Source organism: Sarcophilus harrisii, chromosome 6 (genome assembly GCF_902635505.1).
Source record: "Sarcophilus harrisii chromosome 6, mSarHar1.11, whole genome shotgun sequence".
NCBI classification, from domain to species: domain Eukaryota; kingdom Metazoa; phylum Chordata; class Mammalia; order Dasyuromorphia; family Dasyuridae; genus Sarcophilus; species Sarcophilus harrisii.
Window position 1 is genome coordinate 63,867,263 of NC_045431.1, and position 23,645 is coordinate 63,890,907.

The 23,645-nt window shown below is 34.7% G+C and overlaps 1 protein-coding gene across 5 annotated transcripts in view; it reads right to left on the reverse strand.

Annotated features, from left to right (window-relative positions):
- Positions 1–3,551: 3,551 nt before the first annotated feature.
- Positions 3,552–23,645, reverse strand: part of ELF2 (E74 like ETS transcription factor 2) — an 89,257-nt gene continuing 69,163 nt past the window's right edge. For 3 of the 5 annotated variants that reach the window (XM_031943998.1, XM_003773194.4, XM_031944000.1), the window contains 6 exons: positions 21,053–21,166; positions 19,904–20,077; positions 16,652–16,738; positions 13,660–13,852; positions 11,383–11,727; positions 3,552–10,954 (listed from right to left, as the gene is read on the reverse strand). In XM_031943998.1, coding sequence (XP_031799858.1) covers positions 10,327–10,954; positions 11,383–11,727; positions 13,660–13,852; positions 16,652–16,738; positions 19,904–20,077; positions 21,053–21,166 — 1,541 coding nt within the window. In that variant the 3' untranslated portion in view covers positions 3,552–10,326. The remainder of the gene's footprint in view (positions 10,955–11,382; positions 11,728–13,659; positions 13,853–16,651; positions 16,739–19,903; positions 20,078–21,052; positions 21,167–23,645) is intronic. The other 2 variants (XM_031943997.1, XM_031943999.1) reach the window with 1 other exon arrangement.

Genomic DNA, 23,645 nt, shown 5'->3' on the forward strand with positions numbered 1-23,645 from the left:
GGTTTGTAAGGACTTAGGCTATAAAAAGATGGGCAGTCACCTAGAGTGCACAGTGAAATTTGTCGTTTGACTAGAAAGACGACCTGGAACTCTACACCAGGAATAAGAATTGGTCAAAATTAATGTGTGGTCCCCAAATCAACCAAATAGAATTGCTGAACCATGGGTTGTAAATGTTCGAGTTATTTAATAAAAACTTTTAAAAGCTGAGCTGCTCTTGAAACCTCAAGTCTTTTTTAGTCTTAAAAACAGCCATTTCAAGCTAGTTGGTTCTTTTACAATCCAGTTTTTCTGCACCAGAAATATTAATTGTCCAGTCACCAAAAAATATACTTTAAAACAGGAAAAGTAGGTGATTGCCATCTATTTGTCTTCCTCATAGTTGTTTAGATGGTACCTTCAGTATGCGAAAAATAGTATGCCCCCAAATGGGCAATACCGTGTTGTTATTCTTGATATGTCTTTATTTATACAGTCTAAATGTGGATAATAAGGCGAGGTTTTAACACATGAAAACACAAATTTAGGAGGAGGGACAAGTTCTTCCTCACAACCTGAGAAAGAAATCGTAACTACTGCTACCATCATGGAACCAAGAAATGGATTTGTGTGACTATATTAATATTGATGTTAAGATGCTGTTTTGAAGACGATGTGAGTCAGAGGACCGGTGAGACTAAAGCTAAGGGGAGATCACAGAATCAGATTTTTGAACTGAAAGTAGCTTCAGGATGTTTTACAGGCCATAAAACTGAGGCCCACAAAGGTCACACAGGTGTTACAGTGCTAGGCTTTGAACTCGAATCACAACGTGCTTTATCACTATGCCTCTGAACTTCAGTCAGATGTCTTGAGTTCAAATTCTGTCTTTGATACTTAACTAGCCACTTGTATGACCTCCCTGGGCCTCCGTTTTTTCTCTGTAAAAACAAAAGGTTTACACTGGTGTGAAACTTGAAGGCTTGGTGTGATTCTGAGGAAAGATTAGAACCTTGGACTGACAGTCCAAATGCTTTCAACTTGTTTCTTCACCTATGTATGGAATGGAGTTAACACTTCAGAGGTTGTTCAGAAGAGATAACATTAAGTGCTATGTAAATGTTGTGTTATTGTTGTTGTGGGGGCTAAAATGTTTGCAATTAGCATCTCATGTGCTTACCACCAAAATGTGTGGTTCATGCAAAGGTACCTTTTTGTTGTGTATTTGTGCTGGGGAAATAATCCAGTGTTAAGTACTACTGTATTGTAAGGAGTAATTTACAAAATTCAAATCCATTCTACCCAGTCTAAACTATCACCTTGGGAACTGCTTTTAGATCAAATCAAAATTATACAAAAGCATTGTGGAAACATTAGTCTATACAATTGGAGGGCCGATTTGAACAACCTTGTTTCATACTAACTATGGGTCATCCAGCTGCCAAGTTATCCTAGGCTCTATGACTCTATATTGTGTGCCTCTTGACTCTCATCTCAATTCAGTGTCATAGTTCTTTTGCTATTCCCACAGGTTTTAGGAATCAATAGATAGGGATATTATCTTCTATTCTACACTGTCCAGCATACAACATTAAAGCATTCTACCTGGTATCAGAGATGACCAACAGTCACAAGAATCAAAGAAGAAATGTTAGTAATATTGTGGAAGATAAATTGAGATATAGATAATAGATATGTACACAATACATATATCATACACACACATACAACAAATACATGATGCTTGTGGAGATCAGATTAGAAAATGGAAAGTTGGAATAGTTGTGGGGAGGACATCAGTGGAAATCTTTCTCCTGTGTAACACTGAGCCATCTGACTTTCTTGATTTCATGGTTGTTTAAGTTAAGAAACAGAGGAAGCAATGAGAGGAAGTGCTATTGCTATTCTAACCAGTGAGGGGAAAAAAACTAGTTGACAATAGAGAAATAAAAAGGGACCTATGTTTTAGAACTTGTAAGATTTGAATGGACTTAAGACATGTAACTCAGTGCTTCAAGAAAAGCAGGGGTATTTTTTAAATTCAGAAAGGAAAAATTGGGCTTTATCCCAAAGAAGTCATTGCTACCTACCAAAAGGACAGGAAGCAGCTCAAGGGCACTCTAAACACTGAATCTTTCTTTGTTAGGACCAATTACAATTGTATAGTCATTCAGGCAAAAAAGAAGGCAGCAGGCCCAGATTCATAGTTGAAAAGAGCAAAGGACACAAAATGTACAAAAGTTAAAAGTCAAATAAACAAGAGAGCAAGCACTCAGCTGCTTTAAATGACTTTGTGACAACAAATGCTTGTTGACTTAAGAGTCCTTAGACTGGGACAAATTAAAGCCCTGGGCTTTGAGAGACCTGGCAGATAGAATTGAAGAGACTGTCAGTCATCTTTATGAAATGGAAAACAAGAGAGAGATCCTGAAAACTGCAATCAAGATCTGATTTTCCAAGGAAAAATAGATCCTGGAAACGATAAAACTAACTTTTATTTTTTTAAAACACCATCAACATATTTATCTCTAAGAAAGATCTCAATTAAGGTTGCTGGCAGACACTTAGAAAGGAAAGCAAGTGTTAGTTAAGAGCAAGCATTAAAACAAGCTCTTGATCCATAAAATGAGGGATTAGACAAAAGTATGATGGTTCCTAATCTATTATGTCACAGACCCCTTGGGAAGCCTATGGACCCCCTCTCCAAATGTTTTTAAAGATAGAAAATAAAGTGCATAAGATACAAAGATGAGTGAAAAGGATGTGATTTATTCATTTTATTTTTACATTCAAGTTCAAAGGATTCCATCCCCAAATCTATCATATGGATTCCAGGTTAAAAATCCTTGTAAGTTGCCCTCTATGGCCTTTCCAACTCTGAACTGTACAACTCAACCTTCAAAGTTGTTACCTTGAGAGGCTATGTATTTATCCCATACATGTTGGCATTTTAAAAAACACTTTGATATCTCTTGGCCCTACCTCCATAGACCATTATTACAATATTACCAAGCTCAATTACCTACTTTTTACTTAGTTCAGTAAGCATTTATTAAGCACCTACTGTGTCCTAGGTACATTGTACAAGGCGCTGGGGTACAAAGACAAAAGGGACACAAAACCACCCCTCCTTTCAAAGAGCTACCATTCCTGGGGGGAAATAGCATATACTGTACATGATACACAAAATATACAGAGTAAATACAAAGCAGTTTCTGGGCGAGGGGATGCTATGCAATCAAAATTAACCAACTAACTTGTGTGGAGTTGGAGGATCTAGTGGTGCTAAGGATTCCTTGAGATGAAAGGGAGGGCTTTCCAGGCATATAGGGAACAAAAATCAATCTTGTCTCGTTTGACTCTTACAACCAACCCTGTCAAGTAGGTAATTATAGGTATGATTGACTAGGCCAGAGAGGTTGGATGACTTGCCTGTCATCACATAGTGTCAGCTTTGATTGGAATCCAGATCTTCCCTGATTCCAAACCCAAAGCTCTTTGTTCTGCCAAAGACATTATGTAGGGTCCTCCTTTCAATGTGCAGTACTAAAAGTGAGTGAGATTATTCTTCAGGCTTTATCCTTTTTTCTTTGAGGGCGAGGAAATTGTCAAGTTATTTAAGACAAGAGGTTTTTGGGGTTTTTTTTTTTTCCCCTTAATTGGTAAGGGAGAAAGAAGATAGAGGGAAAGAATTCAGAACTGAAAATAAAATGGAGTTTTTAAAAAGTTAAAATTTGCCAGATATTCAAAAGAATGTGTCCCAAGCCTTTCAAATTATTCCACATTACTTGTGGATTCCATGACCAATTCCACAACTCATGAAGAATAGTTTTTTCCCAATTATTAATCCAAGAATTCTAGAAAATAATTTTTTAAATCCCCAAAAATTTAGTAATGGAATAAGTATAGTTTCCTATGACTACTTTGGAATGACATTCATGTGTCTACAAATTCTTGTGTATAGTTGATGCCTTTTTTTTAATTGGTCATTTTATTTTGGATTAGATAAATACCCATTCTCCTCAAGTCTATGCTTCTGTTATTTGAGGTATATATCACAATGATCTCCTGGTCTCCTTTTCACTTCTCTTTACCAGCTGCAATTCATTTACTGGCAGTAATTCATTGCACATAAGAGACATCTAATAAAAATGTTTATGGAACCAAATTAGATTTCACAAATTTATAAACTGCCCTAAAAATAAAGGAATATACCACAAATCATGATTTCCCTATAACTGAAGGGCTTCAACCAGATCTAGATAACCACTTGTCATGGATATTGTGGGGAATATTTCTCCTTAGATATGGGTAGTTCCCTTCCAGCTCTGAATTCTGATTTTTTTCCCTCTCCAAATCAGTTTATAACAAAAATTAAATCACAGCTATCTTCTGGATTAAATGGATTTAAGACTACCATTTAAGAAAAATCTTTTGACAATGATTAATGATGCTAGAATGGATAACAGAAAATGAGCTCCAAAGATCATGTCTCTATGCTACAATCTGGTCCAAATTTGACTTTAGACTTATTATTCAATTCTGCTTTGGGCATGAGCTAAATTTTACATTATTTTCTGCATATTCTTCCTGGCATCCATCATTGTAGGTCACAGAACAGGGCTCCAGTTTCTGTACAAGCAATACATTTTAATATAAGCTTTACTTTTAATGTTAATATACTCAAAAGAGGAAAAAACAATTCATAAAAACCATATGTGAAGGAGCATTCATTTTTGTTAGCATGCAATACTCTTTTTTCCACCCAGGCAATCACAGCCTTGCTAAAGAAATCCAAGGGAGTTGTTGCATACACATAAGGTCTTTACCTAAATTCAATAGGTAATAAATATTAAAAGTGGGATTTTGATTCTGGTATTGAGAAGTTCAGTTCTCTGCATTATGCTATATTATCCCAGAAATATAGATCAGGAAAACTGGGATGAAATGATTTGTACAACAACTTCATTTCACACTTAAAAAAAAAAAATGAACTCCTGGGTTGTGAGGTGACTTGAAAATCCGACAGCAAGTCAGTGGCAGAGCTAAGTCTTATCAAAGTTGAGGAACACTCTATAATTGACTTGTCCAGGCTTAAAAGAAATATGCTACTCTGTAAATAATAATACTGCGGTTCCAGCATAAATTATAAATTTAGTAGCTTTAATATAAAAAGGAAAAGTTGAAAGTATGACCATTTCAGCATATAATCTGTACTGTCTGCTGCAATTTATAATTCTCCAGATCAAGTTATCAATATTTGATGGCTGGATATTTATGCAATCTTTTTAGCTATCAAGGAAAAATTTTAACTATCATAATCCACTATATATAAAATCTCTTAGAATCTGTTTTTCATCCCCTCCATTTAATTATCTTCATTTTCCTCCATCCCCTCTTCTGCATCTGAGCAATATATTGGTAAATTCTATTTAGTATATTTTAAGCTTGAGGTGTCAAGAGGAAATTCAAGTGAAAATGTTTTTGTTGATGTGATGATCAGAAATGTGCTATTAAAAAAGTCAGGGAAGAATTCTAGGGTGGAGATAGAGACTTGGAATCATTCAAATTGGAGTTATAGAGTGAAACCACAGACGTGAAAGAAGCTGTCATGGAAAAGTATAAAGAGATCAGGTGGAACCTTTATGACTGTTCACAGTAGTATGGAGAGTCACCAATCCAGGAGTGGGATGAGAGCTGGTAGCGTTGAGACTGAAGCCAAGAGAAGAGTTGGAAAGTGAAATGGTCCACTGCAGTTCAAAAAGAGTTGAAACTGGGAAAAGGCCATTGTATTTCGTGATTGACAGCCCCAGGAAGCATAACTGGAGCAGTGGAGGTGATAATCCTGTTGCCCCGCTCATCCCACACCTAAAGTGTCTTCAGGTGTGGGTGGGTGGCACTCTAGGGACTTTGGCAAAGAGGAGTTTATTTAAGTGAAATTCAAAACAACAAAGACTGGAAACCATTGTCAGTTGAGAACTATTTTTGGTTTTCCTGGCGAAGACACATACCTGGTTCAAGTGTCAAAAAGATTATAATGTTATGGGGGCTTAGACTTATTCTCTTTGACCCTGGAGAGCAAGACTAAGAAAGGTTGAGCAAGCCATCCCCTCAGAGAGAATATCCTAAAGAGAAATTAAAACTATTCAAAAGCAAAATTTGCCTTTCAAAGGTGGTGAGTAGTTTTTCCAGTGGAAGTGTAGCAGGGATTTCTACTTATGAATTGGATTCGATTTTTAGATCTTTGTGAGACAATCCTCCTTTGAAGATTTTACTCTGTCTGGTTCTCCTTACTTCCAATGATAAGCTAGTTCTCTTCCTTCTACCCCAAACTATAAATATTCACAAAGACTCAAGGTTTTCTCCTTACACAAACTTCCACAGAACCTGTCTGTAGTCCAGGCTTAAAAAACTATTTGGTTCCAAATGTCAACCACCTAATGCAAAGCATTTCTAATCTGATGCCTCATTTTTTAACTCAAACACAAGATGCCTAAATCCAAATATGTGTTTTCTTTAAAAATCAGTTTCTATTGACAACTTGTCTATAATTGAAGCTTAAAACAATAAAAATAATTTTCCATACTTGTCCCTCTCCCATAACCAGTTACAAAGTTTGGTTCCATTTAACTTTTTTTTTTTTTTTTTTCCATTTTAGCCATTACATCATAGTTGGATTACTCCCCACTCACTTAATATGTTTTCTCAATGTTACCACCACCCCCCTTTCATCTGAACAAGACATTATTAGATTGATCTTATAACATGTCACATTATTGATTACTCAGAAAAGTCATTTCTTCCCACCTACCTAATCAATTGATTCATTAAATAAAATAAAAATTAAAACTTACACATACACAGTGCTTTATAGTTACAAAATTCTTTTAATGTAGTCACATTTAATCTACAACCCTTCTGAGAAAACAGAATTCAGAGAGGCTAAACTTTTTGCCTAAAGTCACAAGGCTTCTATAAGTGATTTCATTCTAGGCCCATCTCCAATGTTTTTTGGCACTACTTTAAAGCATTTACCAATCTGGGCTCACCCTTACCATCCTAAGTGTCTTTCCTAACTCCCCCACATCTTCATTCTCCTGCAGTCACACTGAGTTTTTTTCCTAGTGCTTTGAACACATTATGCTAATTCCTGCCTCTGATTCCATCTTTTCTGTTGACTGTCTTTTGTGAAGTACTGGTTTCCTACCTTCTGTGCCTAGCTTAGGATGCCCCTAATGCCTAGAGTATCGCCTGCTACCGCTTCCTGCAAAGGAATTTCTACCTATGTTCTAAGGAGCCTGTCTTGAGAAATCGGCAATGGCCTTTCCCCTTTTTGACCTAATACAAGATTTTGCTTGCTCGTTTCTTAGGCCTTTGTCTTATTTCATATGATAGCACGTGTCACATCCCCTTACTTTACTTATCTCCAAATGTTCTTACTGAATACTAGCTGAGCAACTGTTTATATACACAATAGATACTTAGTAATAATTTTTTTTTTTTTTAATTTAACCCTGACTTCATCTCCCTTCTTACCTAGGTAAATTTTACCTTCCAAGGCTTGAGCCCCATGTCTTTTATTAAGTCTTTATCCATCCAGCCTTCAGAGTTCTTCTTGTCTCCAAACTGCTATGGCATCCATAATCTCATAAGCTATCTCACACAATTTCAGTTGTTAGCCACATCTCCAAAGTAAACTGCTTGAGGACAAGAAGTATTCTTATACTTTTATGCACCATGGTGGGCATATTGTAGGCACTAAAATACTGATATGCATACAATCAGAAGCATTTTATTCATGTGTTAAGCAGCTGCTGGTGACTAAGAAATTTTATTTCTACCATATGCAACTGTCTTTATTTCAATTCTATTCCTTTGATTCAAGTTAGAATGAAATACACCTCAATGTAATCCTATTCCTATTTGTAGAATGCTGTTTGTACTGTAATGATAATGGTTCTGCCGAATTGTTTTTTAAATAATATGGTTAGAAACAAGTAATCAATATCTCACCAGAGATTAACGTTGGCCTGGAGGTCCTCCCCTAGAGATGCCGATCTTTAAGTCTTGTTTTACGTCTCTATAGTAAGTAACCTATTGGAGACAAGGTTGAAGACAGAAGAAAACAGAGCCAGTACTAATAACTAGAGAAATACCAGTTCTGCTTAGTATCTTTAGCACTTCTTTTGTGATTATTTTTACCTCTCTGTAGCTCTTTTTCTTTAGATACATTCCTATATATAAGTACTTCTATTTATATAAAATCTGGTTTTTTCCATGTTGAAATCCTCCTTTGCAAAGTGATCATCCAAACTTAACCCCCAAGAGAAACAGGAAGGACAATATGAACATCTGGATTTCAGCCTCAGAGAAGATCTAGTACTTAATCCTTTATTTCCTTTGCCAGTATGGCATTTTAATGCTGAAGTTATGCTCTTCTGTTATCACTCTTTAAAAAAAAAAAAAAACACTGGAATAGAAATCAGAAACTCCAATTGTGATGCTGTTACATCCACTGTCAAAGCCTAACTGTGGATAAATCCTGCCTATCTCACTTGATTATCATGAAGATCAAATTTATGTAAAAACCATGCTATACACTGTAAAGCACCACATATGTGTGTAAGATATTTATACAAAGAAATAATGCTATGAACAGCTTATGTACCTCTGAATTCTTCCTTCCCTCTTCTAACTCCCAAAATGGAATTACAACAACTAGGTGTCTTTATATCTGTTTGATAGTCGCATCACTGCCATCCTTACTTAAATGACAACAAATCATAAAGGCAGTAGATTTTTAGTTTAACTCATTCTAAAAGTATGAAGTAGTTTTTGAACAAATGTGTAATTAGGAAAGATTAAAAAGTATCTCTAATCAGCACATGTAATCACTTTAAAATATATTTGGACCTAGACACATTTTCTGTTTTTTTTAAACAATCTCACCTTTAATATGATATGTTGTCATTTTTAAAATACTAGAATTCAAACTTATCATAAAGAAATGGAATGGCAAAAGCACAGAGCTGATAGCTGCTGAATTGATAACTAATAGAAATGAAGGCAAAATCTCTAGGTAAAACCAAGGATTTCTATTGCAGATAGCAAAGAATTAGCTCTTTTCTAAACCAGTTTCTATTATCTGCTGAGCAAAGTTTTATAACAAAGTTTTACATCATAGGGCAAATGCCACAGTAACCATAATAACTTTGTTTCCATTACCTCTAAACATCAAAAATATCGCCAGAGACCAAACAAAGCACAAAATAAATTTCATTTCTATATTTCAGTAAAACCTACTTGAATACACTTTGAAACAAGAGTACAACAAAATATAATATACTTCAAATGTTGAATATACAAACTATTATAGTTCAGTTCTGAACACTGGTACTTTCCCTCCTTTAAGTTGAACTAAAAAAAAAAGAAAAAGAAAAAGAAAGAAATACAGGTTTAAAACTACCTGACAAAAATTCATGCTGAGCGTGAACTTTCTAGTGAAAGAGTAGAGCCAAGACTGAAATGTATGCACAGATGCCAAGGCTGGGTGAGCGGCACAGGCATGTGTCAGCAAAGGCCAAAGCCAGCTGCTACTATGTCCACAATTAAAGAAAGCGACAGACTTAAAACTACCATACAAAATATGTTACATGTAAATTCTATAACAATACTGTGCTAGGTACAAGATTTTTAAAATTTTTCTTTTAATAAAAAAAGCTTTACACAAACAAGCCATTAGCTTATTTCAAGAAAGAAAACTGAAAATCAGTCTAAGGCTTTTGTTTTAAATCAGCTTAAGCTATATGATACAAAAATTCCACTAGGTCTCTTTTCTTCGTTGTCCTCTTTCAGAAGCTTTTGGATCCATTCTTCAATTCACATTCTAAAATACCTATATTAGCAGAGTCTTCACATAGCACCAGTTAAGTGAGTACTGTGTTCACACAGTAATAATTGCTGGTATGCATTAAAAAAATGCATCAAAATTTTCTATTTGTAACAATGAGACCATCCTTCCCTATCCCCCCACCTCCCCTAACTTAAAAGATCACCTCTTACAGAATTCTTTTTAGTGTTCCAAGTCTTAGTGTAACTTGATAATGTAGTGAACAGCTTGGTCCCTTTTTTATATTTATATGTTGCTGTAAGAGGCAGTTTTCTGTCAGCATCTCAATGTGTATACAGTTCATGTCCCACTTAAACATGGGATAAAGGTAATTTATTTCCAGTAAGTCTGTGATTGCTTTCTCATATGCATTAAAAATGTTGTCAAGTCTCCCTGCATGCTCTTGATGCTGTCCCATCCCTGTCTGTGCTTCCTCTGCCAGGCAGTTGGGCGCTGCCTCACTTCTCACATGTCACTGTGCCTTCTGGTCTCACTGTTAGCGGAAGAGCAATGGTGGAGGGAGCACTGACCACCACCACGTGGGTCACAGCCTTACTTCCATCTGCTGGCTTTTCTTCCTGTACCAGCTGCAAAGTCTTCACTTCAGGCTCCTGCTTTACAACCACAGCATCTGATTTAACCTCTGGCCCCTTGATCACCGCACTGATGACTCGGGGGGACGTGTGGCTAGACGCCTGCTGGGCAGGCACCGAGAGTCTCATTACAGGTGTCCCATGAGCTATGGACACCGGGGTGAGGGCTCTTACAGCCAATGGAGTCCCAACTATGTTAATACTGCCTGATCCAGTCAGGCCTGACTTTGTCTGCAGCTGACACTGTGCAAGTTGTGTGGCTGGGATGGTGATGATTTTGGCAGGCTGCATTGTGATTTTATCTCCATTTTCAGTAGATGCTGGCATCACTGTAGGGATTGTCTGAATTACCACCTTTGGAGTGGTTGCTGTTGTGGGACTGGTGCTGGTTATTAAAGATGAACCTGCATTGACCGACTGAACTGCCACTGTTGAAATTTTCTGTCCCAAAGAGGTCATGACAACAGGCACTTGCATTGCCACACGAACTGTCCTGTTAAATCCAAAAAAAAAAAAAAAGAGAGAAAGAGAGAGAAAACTTATTGACATGTCTTCAGGTGGAAGGAACTGAAAAAAGGAAATGCAAATAACTAATGCCCTCAGGTTCCATAAGTCACATATTTTTTGTTAATTCCTACAGTCTGAAATAAAGTTAATTCTGGTTTTTCTCTTAGTTATCTTATGAACACTATGACTATAAAACATAAGAAACAAAGTAAGCTAAAATGACCATTAATAGTTAACATGAATTGGTTTATATGTTTAGTTGAGAAACATGTTAAAAGTAAAACCACATTTTCATTACACTGAGAACCTCAGAACACTTAGACACAAAACCATTGCTGGCATTTATCCCACTGTGAGGTTGGTATTTTCAAGATCCCAGAGTGCCAAGAGAGGGCAGGTAGTAACAGCTCTTACCTTGGGGCAGATGTTGCTGAAACAGAGGTGGTGGAGGAAGGAGATCTTGAAGCCTCATGGCCAGGGGATGTGATGTTCACAACTCTGGCTACAGCTTTTTCAGCTCTGGTACAGTTTAAAGGAGAGGAATTCTTTCCACGTACAGAAGCTGCTGCTTTCAGGAGGTTTTCGGCAGTTAATGAAACTCTTTCCAATGATTTTTCATCAGTAGTTGCTGTTAAGTCTTCATTACAAGTGTCACTTTTGTCATCATCTATGACAACTATATTTTTTGGCATCTCTTTGAATTGATATACAAGCCTCTGCCCTTCTACCTTCGCAAGAATCCCCCTTTGGTAGTAGTATCTGTAAGAACAAAGCATCAAATGATACAATTTTGTTAAATATTTTATATACAACATTTTGTCCTAATAACATAAACAACATAGATATTATAGCCAACTATGTTTACATTTCATGCTCTTAATAAATAGGGGATTTTATCATACACTGGTATTAATTACACTGTGAAACTAGTTATGTTCAGAAGCACTCCTAAACCAAGACAATAGCTGGTTTTATTTTCAAGTCCTATCAAACTGCACAGTTTCAACCTGAACACTATGTGCCTGTAGGATTCCCCCTCCCTCCACCTCTACATAGCATCTTGAATAGGTGTGAAAAGCCCAGGAAAATAAAAGGGGAAGAATAAGGAGCGTGTCATTTGGCTGAATAATGATTTCCTCACTCCTTGAGACTCCCCACCCCACAATTTTCCCCCATATCTGGAAAAACTAAAAAAAGTTTCATTGTACATTATTTAATGTATATAAATTACAAATAAAATGTTTCAGATAAGGTGTTCATGTATTACTACTATGTGGCATTTATGTCCCCAAAATTACTTTAAAAATATGCAATTGCATACTTTTGAAGTATTCAAATAGCAAATTTTTATGAAAAAATGATATCCACAGTATCCAATTGTTACAATTCCTATATAATAAGGAAAAGCAGTACAGTACAACTCCCAAATGCAAAAGCAAGATGAATTTCTGCCTCCAGGGATGCTGCCATTTTCACAAGAGAAAGAAGGGTTCAGTGCCTTCTTTGCTTGTGGACTTTGTTGACTTTTGATCTAGTAGTTGGAAGGTAGGTTCCTGTCCTCCTGCCTAGGCCTCAAAGGACTGGGAGTGGAGTGGATACTGGCAGTAGCATTCATTAATTCCTGTAGAGATCAGAAACAAGGAGCTTATTGCCCTGCTTGCTCAAAAAGCTCAGGACAGAGAAGAATGAGAACAAATCTAAAGGTCTTAGAAAGAATTTATTTGACTCCTTTTAGCCCTAGAGTGAAATTCACAAAAGAAGGTGAAAGTGTTTCAAATAATAGTAAATTCGCTACTTGGTTGCATCAAGCAGATTTTTCGCAAATGATACATATACCATTATATTCCTACTACTCTAACAAACCATCTACTCAACCCCCTTTAGCAGTGAAATACAGCTGGAAACTGTTTTAAGTGAACTCAGAGGACTATTACTAAGATTAACAAGCTATGACAACTAACTGCTAAGCACTATTTCTATTCTTCCTGCTGCCAGCCCTCCCTTATATCCCAATCTGGACTCCTGCAAAATGATTAGACCAGTTGATACACATATGGAAAGAAATATTTATATACTTCAAGTTGTTCTCGAAACAAACAACAACAAAAACCTCACGACTTTCAATAAAATAGACATTTCTCCAAATACTATAAAGATTCTGGACAAAATGTCCAGAAAATATTTTAAAATAAATTCAATTAGCAATTCAATATGTCACTGTTCTCTGAATTAAGCATTTTTAAATTTTAATGTGGAAAACAACAAATGAAATTGCATATAATGGTGTTCTAAACCAACAAATGAACTTTAAAAAAAAAAAATTTCCCTAATAAGTTACCCTCAAACAACCCACCACCAACAGCAACCAAAAAACATCATATACAAGTATTATTCCACTGCTTAAAAATTTCTGGAAATGTTACAACTGTCAATTCTTGGGTTCATCCAAAAAAAACCCACATATAATAATGGGACATTACTAATATTCAAAGGAGAAACCTGCACAAAAAGTGAGCCTAAGTTAACATTTGTTTGATATTGTTGATTTAAAACTCACCAATTACTGAGATTTTCTTTATTTTAAAAAGTGTTTTTTTTATTATAGAGCTAAGGAACAAAGAGAATGCTGCTTCACTTCATTGCTGTCCAGTAGTTCAGAGGGTATGTTTGTATGGTTTTGTTTTTTTTTACCTCAAGGCCCTTCCCATAGTTTCATAGTTCATGTCTGGCTTGTTCTTGTGCTTTCCCCATAGCTTGGATACAGCTTTGGAATCCACAAGCTTGAATATCCCCTTTTCTCTCTGCGTCCATTTAATATATCGAGGACAGGTATTTTTGTCCTGAAGGAGATCTAAAAGGAACTCCCACAAATATGTTGTATTACCTTTAAAGACAAACATAAAAAGCAATTTAGGCATGTATACACTTAGAATAGCAAAATGGTAACTTCACTGTGTCACATAACTTGCAACGTTATTACTTAATTTGTGTATTTAAACAACAAAAGAATAAATGTATACACCGAAGTTCGATTAAGAAACAAACATCACATTTGTTTATATTGTCTCAAAGCCTATATTACAGGCCAACAATGTAACTAGCTAAAAGTCTTAAATTCTGAATTTGTCCCATATCTAGAATTTCATCAATCTAGGAAACTTTTTGTGATGTAGATAAACAATATCTGAAACTTGTTGTCTGAGACCCCAAAAAGCTAAATTGTCACAGAGCTAGTGTAAGTCAGACTCCATGACTACCTCAACAACACCCAAATCACCACACTGCCTCTAGAATTCAGTACTGTCCATAGTCAACTACATGAGACCCACAGAGACTTAGGACCTCTTCCAACAGTGTAGCTATGTCTGTACTGGCTAGCTCACATGTGGGGCACAACAAGCAGGAAACAGGAAAGAAAGTCCTGCAGCTGCTGTAATCAGGTGTAAGCAGTTTCTCCTGCTTACTTCCAGAATGATCCTAGACACTTATTTAAACTATCAGGGCCTTAGTATCCTTATTTATAGAATGAGATTGGACTGAAAGGCCAGTCTTGTACAACTCTAAATTCCATGGCCTTATGAAAGGCCAAAGTCCAAACTTATATTAATTTCTGCCAGCCTTCAATTTTGTAGAGATAAGCAGTCATGTAATGAAATTACAGAAGTTCTAAATCACTAATCAAGTATTAGATAGCTACTTTACAAAAAAAAAAAAAAAAAAAATTTTTTTCTGGAAATATTTTCTTCAACAGTATTCATTTTTTATAAAAGTTTAAGCTCCAAATTATTTTTCCTTCCCTCCTTTTCCATCCTATCCCCACTCCCCAAGACGGCAAGAAATCTGATACAGGTTAATACACATGCCATCCAGATATACATTTTTAATGCCAACACATGGATAATAAGAGCAAAGCTTACCTCTCATTCCTTTTTAAAATTTTTATCAATTCCCTCTGGTCAGGTAATTACCAATCAATTCAAAAAAGGCCTTTGAAAATACCTTCTTCTGAAAGGTCTTCCAGACAAGCAGCTACCTATCAAAAACCTACTTCAAAGTACAACTTGAAATCTTTCAGGAGAGTAGGGTTATACAGCTCCTGAAGTCTACCATGTTGTACAAATAATTACTATAATACTAAAATTAAAAGCAATCTACAAATTCTTTCAAGGATCACAAGACAAATTATATTTCATAGAACTGTAAGAACTTGGAGAAGACCATCAGGCTGCACTGAGGAGAGATAAATAGGCCTAGGTCAGGAATAGAACATGTTAAAAATCTCATGGCAATTAGCAAAGGGATCGTAACTTTAGGCATGTAATGGGAGAGCCAGTTTCCCCTCCAGAAAAATTTTCTCTATTCAAATGTCTAGTCTCAAAATTAACAATAACAGAATCATCAGAATCCTTCCATTAAGAGTGTATAAAAGAAATTAGCTGGTTTAGGAATGGGATTTCAAGCAGGCAAGGATGATAAGCTTCAAACTAGATGGTTAGTTTCTAAATAATTGATAGTTCACGAAATGAAATAACTTAGCTAAATGCCCAATTTCTCAAAATAGCATTGTCTCTAACTTCCATTATTTTCGAATATTTTTCTTTCTTTTTTTGCTTAGGCAATTGGGGTTAAGTGACTTGCCCAAGGTCACACAGCTAGGACGTATTGTGTCTGAGGCCATATTTGAACTCAGATTCTCCTGACTTCACAGCTAGTGCTTTATGCACTGCTCCATGTAGCTGCCCCTTTTTCAAATTAATTTTTTTTTAAAATACAATATCCTTTAACTATAAATAACTTGTTGATTGCAAAGGCCAAATAAAATGCTTCCATAAACTGGAAAGCAAACATTGCAACCCAAATTAAAAGACATTGAATCCAACAATTATTAAAAATAGTGATGCTGACAATTTTTAAATGATACTTAAATGACGACTCGTGTAAGAGAATGATTTAAAGGACCTCAATTAATCAAATGCAAAAAGGGGGAAAGGGGCTAATTATATGGAGAAAGTGTGAGATGAAAGACAGACAGCCCATGTGGACTACCAAAAATACTAAAAAGCTTTGGAGGATCAATGCAGTGTATTGACACAAACAAGAAACACATAGAGAAGTTGCAATCTGCATCAAGAGAAATAATTACACCAATAAGTTTATAAATCAACACGAGGAATGAAATATACCTTGAAAATCTTTAAATCATTCACGAGGGAAAAGCAATATTTGCAATAGTCTTAGTAATCAATACTCTTGCCAGATGCTGTACTCTGACTTCAAAGAGAATTCCAAGCAAGAGAAAAATCTATTGAGAATTGTTTTTGTTTATTTAAAATTTGAATGGATTATTTCTAAAGCTAAAGTATCCAGTAAATATAGCTTTGGTCAGCACTATCTCAGGGTACCTTTTAACAGATATATTTCCTGGAAATTTTAAATTGGCCTGAATAAAATTTTCTCACTAAGTGAAATTTTACATTCTGAAAAAAACAAGTCTTTGGAGCATGTTCTGCTACTTTTTTTTTTTTAACAACAGTAGCTTCAAAATATAGTTGACAAATTATTGGAAAGGAAAATATATTGAGTACTGCCACATGCATCTATGTATAAAGTATACTTTTTTCCCCAAAAAGTGCAGTCAATAAAATTTCTACACACACACACACACACACACACACACAGTTACCTTTGCCTTCTCTAGGTTTTTTCTTGATGCCTAACTCAGGTGACCCATTGGAAATAGCTGGTTGTTGGGTCTTTGGTTTACGGCCAACTGTAAAAAAATATAATTTTAAATAAAATTATACAGTGGAAATAAGTAATATAGACAGTGGAAATATAGTTACTAGACTTCCTTGAAACAGACGTTAATTTGATGATTAATGCAAGCTACATGTTATTTAGTAAAGAGTTTTGAGAGTTTTTACATTATATTTTTAAAAGCAATTTTAGATTACAATTTGGCAGTAATCATTCTTTAGTTAATTACTGTTATAGTGAGAGTTTCTTTACTAACTTATATTTGAAAAACAGTAGACAAGAATCCAACTATAAGTCAAAAAATACATAATTACAAACTTTTTTTATTGATCAGAAAACAGTCTTTACCTAACCATATCTTCTCATTTCATGTGGAGTTTTTCATAATCTAATAAAAAAATAAACTCCTTATGAAATGAAAAGAGACTATCATTCTGAAAATTTCTCTTTTGACATAAAAAAGCAAACCTGATTTTCTGAGCCATTTTTTAATTACAGAGATGAATTTTCCCATTCAAAAAGCCCACAATTTAAAGTTGAAAGGGACCCTCAAGAATATGTCCTACCTTTTGCAGATGAGGACACCAAGAGCCCCACAGTGATTTGCCCGGGGTTACAGAGGTCTGTATGGGACAGGGCTAAGATCTGAACCTGGTCTTGACTCTAAATCTGGCGTTCTTTCCACCCTTTCCTCCCGATGTTCTTCATCTTCCACATGGTGGTAGATCCCTTTTGAAGTTAACAGTTGTATAAATGGGCTGGATTCTTTCAATTCTGCTCAGCCATTTACTCAGAAGGCCTTACTGAAAGCTCCCTGAATGTGTATATATAGCAGAGTCACCATAAGTACACTGAGGTAGTTTAAATCCTATTATAGGCAATACAGCTTTAATAAAGGATTTTTAATAATACAGTAAGGTTTGTATTCTAACAAACTGTCTAGAGAACTGGAATTTTAACATAGTTACAAGGAATTATAATTCCCCCTTAAAATCCTGGAAAATAATGGAACGGGCAAAGCAGTAAGTTTCTCAATACAACAAGTGTACTTATAAAATCTTATTTGGAGATAGGCATGTTCTACCTGTAGAATCAAGAGTCACTCTACTTGGAATATGAAGACCTGAATTCAGATCCCAGCTTCACTGAATTCCAGCGTCCCCCATCTACAAAATGAGGAGACTAGACATGGCATGTTTCCAAGTTTTTTCCAATTCTAATTTTTTATTCTCCATTCTGATAAATTGTTAAGTTAAATTTTGTCACAATGACCTCCTCAGAAACACATCTTTTATAATAGTGGAATAGTTATAATTATTGTACACTTGCTGTATCTGTTTCATCTTTGCAAATAAGAAATGTGATTTTCAATAATTTTTTTTTCATCACATCAAAATCCTATCTCAAAAGAACAACATAGAGCTTCTGCTGGAGTTTGTTATCACTGAATATGACCTGTATGCATTCAAAAATAACAAAAAATATCCCAATGATAACAATTAAAATAGTATTAAATAATTGGATAACTTACCACATACGTATGACAGATTACAGGAGTGACAAATCTTTCAATTAACTTCTGGTTAATATTCTCACCCCCTCTGCTTAAAATTTCTGCTGATATTATTGTTATCTTTGTTCTACTCTACCTTGTAATCTGAAAGGAATTGGAATGAAGCCCTCTTTTATTCATTAAACTAATTTTCCTGAAGGGGTAGCTCTTGAGAGCTGGAGTCAAAGCCAAGAAGGTTTTGGGTTCAAGTTCTCTTCTTATACATTCTGGCTGCATGATTTTAAACCAAGTCACTTCAAACCTTCCATTTTCCAGGAAACTAAGCTCTGGAGATCTGCCACCCTACAGTGGTAGAGGGCGCTCTTTACCCAGGAGTTCAAATTGCTGACCTTATTCCAGAAAAGATTTAAGTATAAAAGTAAACAAACTTCTTAGTTTGTACCTGTCTGAGAGACATTCCTATCTAGCTGCAGCACAGAACAAGTATGTGAGAAAGGTCAATAAGTCATATCCTGAATCACAGTAGGCTTAAAGTCAAGTACACTTTGACTTTCTAGATCTGACAAATTCATATTTAAATACATGAACTCAAAAAACATGCTGCAAAATGAAATACATTAATTTCTAGAAATCTGAAGCTACTTAGGAAAAACCAACTCCCTTGTTTTATAAAAGAGGAAACAAGTCCAAGGAATTTTACTTTTCCCAAGGTCACCTAGGGAATCATCAAAGGTGAGTTTTGAACCCAGATTCTCCAGAGCCAGAACTTTTTCTTCAGAATCATGCTAATTTGCTTTTCATCATTTTTGTTTCCTCAATCCATGTCTCCTCTTCAGTAGCAAGAGGCATATTAGATAATGTGTTTTTGTAACCCATAATGACAAATTTTTTTTTAGATTTCACCTCTGTAATTAAACAGCTCTGGTAAGTATTAACAGATAGATAACCATTGGTATATTTTTAAGTGTGTGTGTGTTCAAACCATAAAAAGATGTTTCTTCAAATTACTAGTTTAAGCAACTTGTTTATATTATTCTTTCAATTAACAAGATCAACTTCTTTAATCTGGGAATTTCCAGTCTGTTGAATTTAAACACAGAGTATACATTCCCCTAATATAAAGGCTTTCTTAGAAGCAAAAAAACAAACAAAAAAAAAACAAACAAAAACAAAAACAAAAACAAAAAAACTTAATTTCTATCTCTTCTAATCCTCAACCCAGATTCTCTACAAGCTCCAAGTATTTTCACAATGATAGCAAGGGTTCCAGTAACGGGGAAAGTTTGGATAAAACAGGCAATGTCCTGTAATTACAATCCATGTTTATAAAGATAAGTGCTCTGAATCAGATGCTTATGTTTTATCTATTGTTATTATGTTTATGTTATTTATATTGAATTATTATATTATTTACATTTACAAAGCTTCTTATTGATTTAAATAGTCAGTCTAAAAATAATAAAATTATATAAGTTTAAGAACCAAAGTAAAATTTTAATTTGAACCAGAAATCACTACTGCCTCTACCATCAATCAAAATGATGCACTTTTGTAAAAGAAGTGATTTGGGTTCTATGGGTTCCAAATTCTTTTTTCTGAAGAAAAATACTAAAAATAAACTGTAAAAAAAAAAAAAATTAACCTGCAACTTTAACAAAAATCTACCTTTCTTCTTTTTCATTGGTTCATGGATATCTGGTGAGGTTGGAACAGGAGATGTATCCATAGGTTCAGACTCCTCCGTTGACACTTCCACCACAGTCTCTGTGATAACATCTGGTCTCATAGCAGCATGGATAAACTCTGGAGTAGACACACGAGGAGGAACAAAGACTTCCACTATACAAAAGAAAAAGTTGGAAAAGTTACATTTTTATCCCCTTCCCAATAAATTTTCTGACATAGGCCTATTAAATTATGACTCAACTTGGCAATAACTTTAGTGAGCAGTAAGATATAAAAGACTAGACCATCTTTCATGTCCTTGGTCCATCTGTGGTTCTCACTCTAAAAACTGGAAGTAAAATAAGTATGAACTGGAAGGCATAATCGTGTACTACAGAAACTGTTTTTATTTAGTGTTTCTCAAAATATAACATTTGATCATTGGTCATATTAACTTTATATATTTCATACAAACTATATTTCATAGAATTCTAATGTAGAACATATTCTCGTGCAAGTTAGATAGTGATCCTCAAAATAGCCTGTTTTACTTGAAGAATCAAAATACATCCCTTTTTACCTATAAAATCTGGAACCCAGGGCCATATTTGAGAAGATGAAAGACAAACCATCATAAGTCCTGCCATAACTTTTTTTTTAATATAGGTGAAATCAAGACAAAAATAAAGAGCAGCATTCTTTAAAGGGAAAAGTTGTCACAAAAAGTAAATATCCAGCCTAAGACGCAAGCATGGTCAAAGAGAGGGACAGATCTAGTTTCAACACTCAATGATGGAAGAATTTGATGATAAACCTATAAACTTTATGGGCAGCTAAGTGGAACACTGGACAGAATACCATACCTGGACTCAAGAAAACTCATTTTCCTGAGTCAAATACTAGCATCTGAAACTTACTGCTGTGAGCCAACAACAACAACAAAATCACTGTTTGCCTCACTATTAGAATGAAACATTCAAAGATTTAGCATAAATGTATGCACCACCTATAAATTAATCAGGTTTTTGACCAACTTATCATACATGTGATTAATGAATACATTTATACTTTTATCTTTTTATATAAAATTTTCTTAAAAAGAGAAACTCATATAATTAACAATATTCAACTCAATGACAGTTCACATACCAGGACTTGTTGCATCCCTCAAGCAGGTTGGAGACTCCATATGAAGCAAGGCTTCAGCAGCTTCAATGGTCTTATCTGTGCAGTGGACATTACTACTGTGAACTGATGCTTCAACTACAAAAAAGGAAAAAAAAAAAAAAACCTCCCTTAGTCATTTCAAGTATATAATTATTTTAATGTATTAAAAAAAAACACCTCACTCTAGATAAAAAGTTCTAAACATCAATAAAATGATTAGTATACATTGATTAATCTTGAGTTCAATCTTTAGAAGATTCAAAGCAATGGGTAGTATATCTAGGCTTCCTAAAATGGATGTTAAGGAAAAAAAGGGGGGGGGGGGGGGGGGGATATCTGAACTCTGAAAAATCTTGAAATTTGAACTCATATCAATTTTAAGTCAAAACTGATATTGCATATTAACTATCCTATGAGATGGAAAGTATTCAGATCAATGTGCTAGGTCTACTAAATACAACGTCTATTAAAGCCAAACACAACTCTAACTCTAATCTCATTCAAAATAATGAAGTTGTACTATTATTAGCCAATAGAAATAAACCCAAATTTCCCCATCTGTGTGATGATGCCATTTATATACCCTTCTGGTCATGAATGACAAAATTATCTAGATTCAACACCTAATTTAGAGGCATCTTATCAACAAAAATTCCACTTAAGACAATCCACCCCATTAGGTCAAATCATTGCCATACCATTTATTGCAACCTTTCCCTTCCTTCTAAGGGATCTTTCTGAATGCCTCAGTAGAGGAATTCCCTTTATTCCTGTGGAGATAGCCCATTTGTTTTGTGGGAAATGGATGAACCCAAGCTTCACAATTACATTAAAATAAAACTTTTCATACACTGACAAGTCCTTAATCATAAACACAATTAACATAGTAAAGAGTTTACTACTAGACTATGATGTTTGTTATTAGATGCAGGAAATTCACCTTTTATAAACCACTATCCAATTTTTACAAAATTACATTGGGTATAGGGGGAATAGGTACTGAAAACATGTGCCTTTATATATAAACAATTTCTATCCAATTTTTAAGTTAAAAGAAAAATACCTTAGTCCATCTGGAATTATAAATACTTCTAACTAATCTTGCTACTTTCTTCTCATCAGTTCCAATTTTTTGGATAACATTTTTAAATTCAGTGACCCTCATAACCACCTGTTGCACATCATCTACACTCTCACCAAGGTAGCTGTGCCTCTGCAGTTGCTCTTTCCATTTATGGAAATCTGCTCAAAGCTCAATCGTTCCAGAGAGGCAGCCAACATCTGAGTAAATCTATCTTTAGGTGACCCTGCTTACTCTATCTGAGGCTTCACTAAATTAAAGAGGATTCAATTAGTACTTCTATTAACTTTAAAAAGCCTGTTCACAAACAAAATAAAATCTTTAGGCCACAGGTCACCTAAAATAATATAACAGACCTATCCAACATCACATTTTAATGCTATAAGAAAGGAAATTCTATATTCTAGAATCCCCCAAAAAACCTTATCTAAATAAAACAGCAGTAACTTTTCACCTACTCAGATCATGAAATATACTCATTCTAGTAATTTTACACTGTTTAAAAAAAGAAGCAATCATAAAAACAAATTCCTTATGCAATCATTTTATTAGGAGACAGATACCCTAAAGTGCTCAAAATATATATTTTGAAGTGGGGGAAAAATTTACATGTCAATTCTGTTTTTATAAAGTTAAGAAGGGAGAGGATAATGTATAAATATGTCCCCAAAGTCACATATTACCTTTGATTCTTATTTGGATTAAGGTTAACATGCAAAAACCAAAGTTCACTTAACCTCAAATTCATTAAGAAAGACCCTGGCATCTCCTTTAAAACTAATTTTCTACTCCTCACACAGAAACTCCAAAAAACTAAGCAGACAAAAGTAAAGCTAAACCGAATACTTTGTTCCAAGAACCCGAGTACATATTATCCAAAGAAAACTTTTATTCTCAAGCTCAAACATTTTCCCCCTTAAGTCAAAATAATGTGAATTTGACTAGCACTTGAATATACAATACATTATTCAGACAGGAAATGTTCAACAAAGTTTGTATATTAAAACATTCATTTTTCACTCAGAATCATTAATATAAAGGAAATACTTCATGTAAGTCAGGTTATGTTCAAAAAATTAAAATATGCAAATGATAACACATAAAATTGCAAACAAACAAGTGAATGGCAGGAATATTTAGAAACTGAAAAAACTTGTAGCCCCAATAATTTTTTAAATGCATAATGTCATATTATGTACTTGCAGTTCTTAAATACTTTTTGAATAAAAATTTATGACACCCTCAAAAATATAAAATTCACTTAATTAAAATCCTAACTATTTAAACAATCCTGGAGCCAAATGCAAATTCTGAAGGAAAAAAAAAAAAAAAACTGACTGCAAACATTTAGCCAGGCATTTTGATACACAAATTGTCCCTGCTTTTTCCTGTTCTTACATTCAGCACTTTAATTAATAGCCATCTTGTAAGTATATTTTAGATTAACTTCAAACCATTCATTCCCATATCAATAAGTTTATGGCAATAATGCTG